The 8,118-nt window shown below is 34.3% G+C and overlaps 1 protein-coding gene across 1 annotated transcript; it reads right to left on the reverse strand.

The window, feature by feature from the left end:
* Nucleotides 1-1,537: 1,537 nt before the first annotated feature.
* On the reverse strand, nucleotides 1,538-3,662 carry LOC131599912 (probable serine/threonine-protein kinase PBL23). The gene is made up of 5 exons (XM_058872149.1): nucleotides 3,344-3,662; nucleotides 3,034-3,215; nucleotides 2,763-2,952; nucleotides 2,278-2,675; nucleotides 1,538-2,131 (listed from the first exon to the last, which is right to left on the reverse strand). The coding sequence occupies exons 1-5, from the start codon at nucleotides 3,471-3,473 to the stop codon at nucleotides 1,847-1,849; spliced, it is 1,185 nt and encodes a 394-aa protein (XP_058728132.1). The 5' UTR covers nucleotides 3,474-3,662; the 3' UTR covers nucleotides 1,538-1,846.
* Nucleotides 3,663-8,118: the final 4,456 nt, after the last annotated feature.

Below are 8,118 nucleotides of genomic sequence, written 5' to 3' on the forward strand. Positions count from 1 at the left end.
ATGAATAGTATTCGTCCATACATAAACAACGTCGTCCGTACATAAACAATATCGTCCGTACATACGGTATATGTGTAAGATGTAAAAATAACACTATAGGTTCAACCATTTATCTTAAAATTAGTTATGGTAACAAGCTCAAACTTACCATTGCTGATATTAGAAATCACTTTAGCTTAAAGAAGAACGGTATGGAGTATGCCAGAGTTCAACCCCTCTATAGAAGGTGGGTCCAGTGTTGAATATGAAATATTTAATTAATTTTAAAAATAATTTTTTATCCTATGTTGACATAGTGCTTCATAGTGGATGAGTTCGAATTGAAGCTCAACCAACTCCTCAACAAATATCAATCACTATTGAATTACCATTTTGATTGAATATGATTGCAATCACTATTGCACAAAGTTTATGAAAGACACATTTCCCACTCTTTCCCATAACCAAGGCATGAAAGGTGGAGAATAACTTTAACATAACATAATATTATAAAAAAAGAAAGTAAACCATCACTTAAGCGCCAGAGAAATTCAAAATCTGCTTTTTAATTCTAATTTAACAGCAATTTCAGATTCAAAATCATATGTATACCATTACCAAATAAAAATTCCTAGTTAACACTCACTAGTGTATGCATAAGAAACTTTTGATTAGGCAGAAACATACATGTGTCAAAAAGTGTAAAGTATATGATGTCCACAAACCAACTCATTTCACCTTTTTAAAGTTTCAATTAATGAGAAATTCCATGCATTTGCTTTACATAAAGCACTTAATCATGTATAGTTTAATAAAGAAAAAGATGATGCCCTACCTAATTGAAAATTAAGAACCGTGATCCCATCTTTCTTCAACTACAAGCCTCATTCAGTTTTTTAACATCAAACTCATGCACTATAAAGACTAGTGCCAAATAACTCATTGGCACAAGTCCAAATGGCTGCACCTGTTGCTATAGGCACAAGAGGCACTATAGGATCACTAGTAAGAAAGGAAATTGAATATTTCACGAAGATCGAGATAGATAGAAGAGGAACTATGCAGAAACCTCAGCAGCATTTCGCGGACATGGAAATGGTTTCTAATAGAACCATTTCCACGTCCAAGCCTAGTTTTTGGTTTTCGCCAATGGCATGGAAAAGGAAGAAGCAAAGAAACACAACAAGTAGATTTTTCAGGAAAATTTGTTCTGTTACAGAAGTGAATGAAAGTAATCAATTCAACAGAATTCCGGGTTACACCTACAAGATCCTCAAGAATGATTTCAACAACTTTCATCTCTAAGTCGGATCCGGATCTACTCCAGTATGCATTTACATGTATTTATCGATCTCGGCCAAATGTCGGCTCACATTACATATTTACACCTTTACCGAATTATCATTAAATAATCTTCACCGTTCTTTTTTCGGATCATGCTTCTTCTTCTTTTTTTCTGCTGTGTTTCAATTTTCATGCATATTTAGTCGCGTTACAAGCCGATTTTGTTGAAATGAGTTAGATATAAAATATGAAACAATGTATATTATGAATCAAATAACAATAACAATGTATATGCAATTGAATTTGGAAACATACATTTATACTTTTGGACATTTGTAACAAATGTTTACAAATGTCCAATGATGAAATGAAATTGAAACCGAAACTCAGGTGAAACTTTCTTTGAGAAAAAATAAAAGAAAGAAGATGAATCAAAGGGATCCTGATTCCAATCCCAAAAGCAAATGACTAAAAACTAAACATTTAACACAAACAGAATCACACTCTAATCACATTTTTTGCTGTCATTTTTTTCGAGTGAAATCCTATAGTCTGTGTTATGGCCAAATTGTAGCTACTATTATTATGCCCTTTCGGGTCCAATTGAATTTGCAGCTCTAAAAGATTCAACATGACCAGCAATTTTTAGAGATTCACCAGCTATGTCTTTTTCTTCGGTCTTGTGTACTGCTAGATGCGTAAGAGCCGTTATCACATCGTCCATGTAAGGCCGTGTATCGGCTTCTTCTTGTAAACACATTGCTGCCACTGCTAGAGCTTGAAATAGTCCCTTCACCGGAAACTGGCCTTTAAGCAAAGGATCCGCCATTAGGGTGAACTTTGTTCTGTCCTTAAACAAAGGTTGCGCCTGCCAAATCATAAACAAAGACAATCGTTTCATAAGATTTCACGAATAATCTCTCAAATGCTTATGCCAGTAGATAAACTTGAATAATTCAATACAAACCGGCCGTTATTGAAGAGTAAAAGTTAGAGGATAGATATATGACATACCCAATCAATTAAGTTTTGTTCTTCTGCCGATCTTGCAGGGTCGATAACTCGTCTACCGGAGATAATTTCCAAAAACACAACACCAAAACTATAAATATCTGATTTTGAGGATAATTGACCGGTAGCAGCATACTCTGGTGCGCAATAACCGTAAGTCCCCATAACGCGAGTTGAGACCAAGCCCTGACCCTCACCATCAATTGGAGCAATCTTAGCAAGACCAAAATCAGAAAGCTTTGCATTGAAATTTTCATCTAATAGTATATTAGACGATTTAAAATCGCGGAAAATAATCGGTGGATCTGCAGAATTATGCAGGTACTCAAGTCCTCTTGCCGCTCCATCAGCAATTTTCATCCTTGTTTGCCAATCCAATGGTTCCTTATCATTACCTATATCTAAGACAAACAAACATATTCTGGTCTTAGTTTTGGTAATCATGTCTTTGAAATTGTAACACGATGTTTTTCGGTACTAATGCTTACCTAGAAGGTGATTCTCCAAGCTTCCATTAGCCATATGCTCATAAACCAAAATCCTTTGATCATCTTCTACACAATAACCAACAAGCCTAACAAGGTTTGGATGTTTCACCATACTCAACATCAAAACCTCGGCGAAAAATTCTCTTGTTCCTTGATCCCCATCCCTATTCAATTTCTTCACAGCTACCGTCTAAACACAAATATTCAATATAAGAATTTCATAACCTGTACAAAAAGAAAAACTAACAAAATCATTAAAAAAAACACAAACCTGTTCAATGCTCTTTATATATCCTTTATAAACATTCCCGAATCCACCTTCTCCGATAAGACTATCCGAACTGAAGTTATTCGTCGCTTCAGCCACTTCTTCATACGTTAATACTTTAACATCATTTTGGGCTGTTCCGTATTTTAATATCTCCGCTGTAATCTGTCTATGTCTGCTACTACCTACAGATTTCATTAACATGCACATGCACACGCGTGCGCATATACACGTAATTAACAAAATAGTTTATGATAGAATTCGAAAAGACGATTCAATTAATCACGAATAAATCAATTATCAAACCGCGAACCTGTTTTGAGTGACATAGCCGCTGCTAATGATTTGAATGTTCTTCTTCCTTTGGAAACATATTTGGAACGTTTTTTCTTATAAGACGGTGTTTCAACCTCTGACTTGCAGCATGAAAAACAATTCATCATGTTATCAAACAAACCTTAAAGAATCTGTGATTAAGAATCAGATTCTTAACCACAGATACCTTAATGAATACCAGAATCAATTTTTTACGTATGAATCAATAAGGGGAAACAAGAATAGTACAATGTGGCTGGTTATTGATTAAATTTGATGAAACAGTTATAACAAAAAACGTTATGCATGTTTCAAATACTGGAAAAAAATTGTTACATTTTATATTTGTAATTAGAATAGATTTTGTTATTTGCTTATTTTAGTTTTCCGATTAAAATGGCATTCTATTAACATAGGTAACCTTAGCTGGTTTGTTTTACACGTTTTTCATTTTTTTAAGGTAATGTGACAATGATAAAAGTTGTTTTTTTTACCATATTTTATGTATTTTTTGTTTATTTGAATTTCAATGCTACGTTTTGGTACTTTTTCTTATAGACTTTTTATTGATTAATGAAGTAGAAAATGGGAAACAAGTTTGGTGTAAATAAAGTAAATTCTTTCTATTGTTGAACCTTTGACGAGAATAGCTATCTATTATTAGGATGTGATGCTGCAAAATATTTGTTTTTATTTCTTGGTTGAATTTGAATATGTGCACTATTTCATTATATTTTGTAACTTTTTTTTTACTGAACTTTTGTAATTTTTAATATGAAATTTTTTAATTAATTTTTTAATGGAGAAAACTTATTACTTATTGTTGACGGATAGTTAAAGTTAATAGATGATGGTGATGATCACGAGGGAAACATACTTATTGAGTTAAATGCAACTATATTAATATTATTGTTAAACACTAATGATCTATACTGCACTAAATTAGTATACGGATGAAGCGATTTTTATGAATCTAATTTGTTTAAATTTGGTGACAAAATTCGATTTAAATTTAATGTTACTTTCGTAAACAACAAATGCCACGTATATAAAGTTAATTATTTGTATTGTTTTTACCAATTGAGATCTATAATCGATCTTCGTTATCATTATCATTTTTTTCTGTCTAATCATTACAACATCGCAAATGGCCGGTCACAATTTTAATTTGTTTGCTTAATCATTATCATTTTTCTTTGCATTTTCTCTCTTCAGTTTACTTTTAATTTAATTATCAATTTTTTTATTCTAATTTACAAATAACGGTTTACAATTCCGCGTCCCACACCAGTACTCGTGCTAATGCACGGGTATTCCACTAGTTAATATTAGTGAGAGAGACATCACACATTCACCTAAAATCTTAATACATGAAGTATATGAGTTCTCTCACTTAAAAAGCGTTCAACCTCCATTTTTCTAAACAATGTGAGACTTCTAACTCATACTTGTATACAACAATATCCCTCTCAAGTGAGTTCATCCACTTATATGCTCTCCCTCAAGCGGAACCTCTTTAACTCGCATACACTTATACCACTGTTGACACCCTTACCACGTCCACAGGCGTTTCAACGGAATACGTCATCTGACCATTACTTTGTCAGGAAGACTTTCGATACAGAGAGTCGTCATATACTTGAACCATCAACTCTGATACTAGTGATAAGTCACGAGGAAAGCATATGCATTGGGTCAAAAGCAACCGCACAAGTGAGAGTGACACCACATATTCACCAAAAACCTTAAGACATTAGGCATATGGACCCTCTCACTTATTAAATGTTCAACCTCCACTTTTCTAACAAATGTGAGACTTCTAACTCACATCACAACAAATGGGTTGATAGCTCCAAGTTGTGATTATATTATCTTTAAGCGAATGAATTGAAAAAAGAACTTTGTCATTCAAATGTGGGTTCTTTAACGACTCTAAAGAGTTTTTCCAGTTTAAGCCAAGACTTAACATACTTTGATCAAACACGTTGTGGGACCCATGCAAGAACTTGAGACAAAACCATCAGATCCATTCAATGGACTCCTAGAGGATCCTTTAGAACATCTTTTCCCCTGAATGACTTATAAAGTATAGGGATCATCATATCACCAGTATGAAGAATGCCAACAAGAGATTTTAGGACTAACATATTAGAAGTTACAAATAACTAACTTCATCCCGTTGGTGTCAGACTGCTAGCATCATTTTTTAAAACTATCAGATCATATATTGACCAATGGAGTCAATTTTTGCTTAAAAAGTCAACCATAGGTTGACTTTGGCCAAAACCCTAATCTTGTGCCAGTTGAATAGGAGCTTATGATTAACCTTGAAACAATGAAACCACGCATTATTGAATATATCATGAACTCTTGTGCTTTAAGTGAACTTGAGAAATGAGGGTGCCAGAATACCTTATTTCTTAATGACCTTGAATTAAGAGAAAAACCATAACTTGATGGTCCTTGATCCCAATGTCAAGGTAAAGACCAATGATTCATGATTTATTGTATGACCTCATGGAGGATATGTGAATATTAGGATAACTAAATATACAAGCCAAATTATCTAATAAAGGGTAGGACAAATTTGGGGTATGACAAGCTGGGTCGGCAATGCAACACCCCTTTCTATAACCCCAAAAATAAAACATACAATCGGAGTAAATTAACATGCATACATACAAAGGGTGTCACATCGACGTTCCCAAAAACTAAAAGATTTCAAAGACCAACAATACAATATCTCGAACATAGATATACCTGGTCATAAATACATAACACATATGGAACATTATGTTTCTCAACAAATGCATATCATAGCGAAAATAACAAATACTCATGTATTAACAATAATCATATCACATACCATGATCATGTCTCCATATCCTTATTAATTCAGCATAAGATAAACAAATCCAAAGATACTAGGCACTAAGGCCACTCAACAACCATTAACATCTCAGAAATACATAGTCTTTAAGGAAAAACATCATAATACATCTCAAGAAAATAAAACATGAGTTCAACACATAGCGACCCCCAAGTGTTACATGACCAGAGCATTGACTCACTACCTAAATTAATGGAAAAGACTGATAAGTGCCAAAATATACTTATTTTGTGTATGTAAATAGTGGCACTTGTCGATACTTTTGTTAATACCGTTTGAATAATTCCCCGTTTTGTGTATAAATACGTATACTTTGTGAATAGTTGTATTTTCATATACTTTTATATCATTTGATAGTTTTTCCTGTGTTTTGTAGGTAGTTATGCATATTAGAGCCTTGAGGAATAAAGTGTCAAAGGCACGGCTTCGATTTCGCAGTTTTGGTGCAAGCCCGCTTAGCCACCGGCAAGCGGACTTCCATAGGCTCAAAATAAGGATGACTAAAATCATCATTTTGGTTTCCATTCATTCATTATTGGATAGATCATTGAATAAGCTTTCCAACGCTTCGAACCGGGCGCAATTCGGAGTTACGGTTCTCAACTTATGGCGAAAACAAGATTTCACTTTTGCTGTCATCCACTAAGCGGAGCAGAGCTCGCTGAGCGACCATGACAGATAGCAGCTCGTTAACTAGGGGTAAAAATCACATTTTTAGGTTATGGTTTTGGGGTATTTGTTCCCAACTCCATCAACCTTCATTTTTTGGATAGATTAGCTTAGAAAACAACTTCGGAGGTTGCATTTGGATGATTGGGGGTGGATTGAGCGTCGAAACAACTTCTCTTTGGTTGGATTTTGTATATGATTTTACTTTGAACTCATGTATATTTGTTGTTCATGGCGTTATATACAACTTGCTTTACAAATCTGTGTTGATTGTTGTCTTAGATTTTTGCTCTGTGCTCGGGATTTGAGTTGCTTTAGAAATAAACTTCTTGAATCCTTATCTAGGATGATTATTTGTTAGTTTCTGAACTCTAGAGATAGATTTAGAGATGACAATCACTTGTGTATCCGTTCTTAATGCTTTCGTGTTTGAGCGGCGCGCGAGAGATCGCCGACGCGAGAATACGGATGTTCTCGCGATTTTGCGTTAGAGATAACCTTGGTTGTGAGTTGTCTCGTAGGTGCTCCAGAGATGGACACTTATGTGAGAGATACGTGATGACATAGACGGGTATTGTAGGTTGAGTATAACTGGTCGACAAGTTTACGTTTGTAAGAAGTAGATCATATGCAAAGCTTGATAAGTCTTATCTTTCCGAAGAATGAATTCTTTTTATGTTCATATTTACTTTTCCGTTTTTATAGTTCTGTTCATTCAAACCCGAGCTCAAAACCATAGAAATTGTTGAATGGCATTCTCACCATCTCTGTGGACATGATAATTCCCGAATAAATATTTCCAAATCTTTTGTTGCTTGCCACTATGCATGCTTCAACAAAATGGCGTCGTTGCCGGGGATGGTTGTTTGAATTGCATCGCAATAGTTTCCGTGGTCTTGAGCTTTGTATATATCGTATATATTGTATAGTTTCACTTGTATATTTTCACTTGTATATGTTTACTTGTTTACATTCACCAATTTTCTCTTTTTATATGATAATAATTGTATTTGTTCCATACTTGTATATATGTGTTTGTTTGTGTATATAGTTGTATATTTTCGTTTTTATGTTCGTATAATCGTTGTATATATTTGTACCCGTAACGTTTATTGAGTGGTTGGTTAGGACACTTTCTTTAGGCTTGTGCGGTGAGACGTCACCATGGCATGACGGAAGGAAGCTACTTTCCAAACACCCAAACAATAAAGGCG

Source organism: Vicia villosa, linkage group LG4 (genome assembly GCF_029867415.1).
Source record: "Vicia villosa cultivar HV-30 ecotype Madison, WI linkage group LG4, Vvil1.0, whole genome shotgun sequence".
NCBI classification, from domain to species: Eukaryota; Viridiplantae; Streptophyta; class Magnoliopsida; order Fabales; family Fabaceae; genus Vicia; species Vicia villosa.

Bases quoted from the DNA above. Each gene is read 5' to 3' on its own strand.
- LOC131599912 (XM_058872149.1), bottom strand. From the start codon at position 3,473: ATGATGAATTGTTTTTCATGCTGCAAGTCAGAGGTTGAAACACCGTCT. The intron at 2,676-2,762 runs GTAAGCATTAGT...TGTTTGTCTTAG, and splicing joins CTTGGAGAATCACCTTCTAG to ATATAGGTAATGATAAGGAA. The intron at 2,132-2,277 runs GTATGTCATATA...ATGATTTGGCAG, and splicing joins AACAAAACTTAATTGATTGG to GCGCAACCTTTGTTTAAGGA.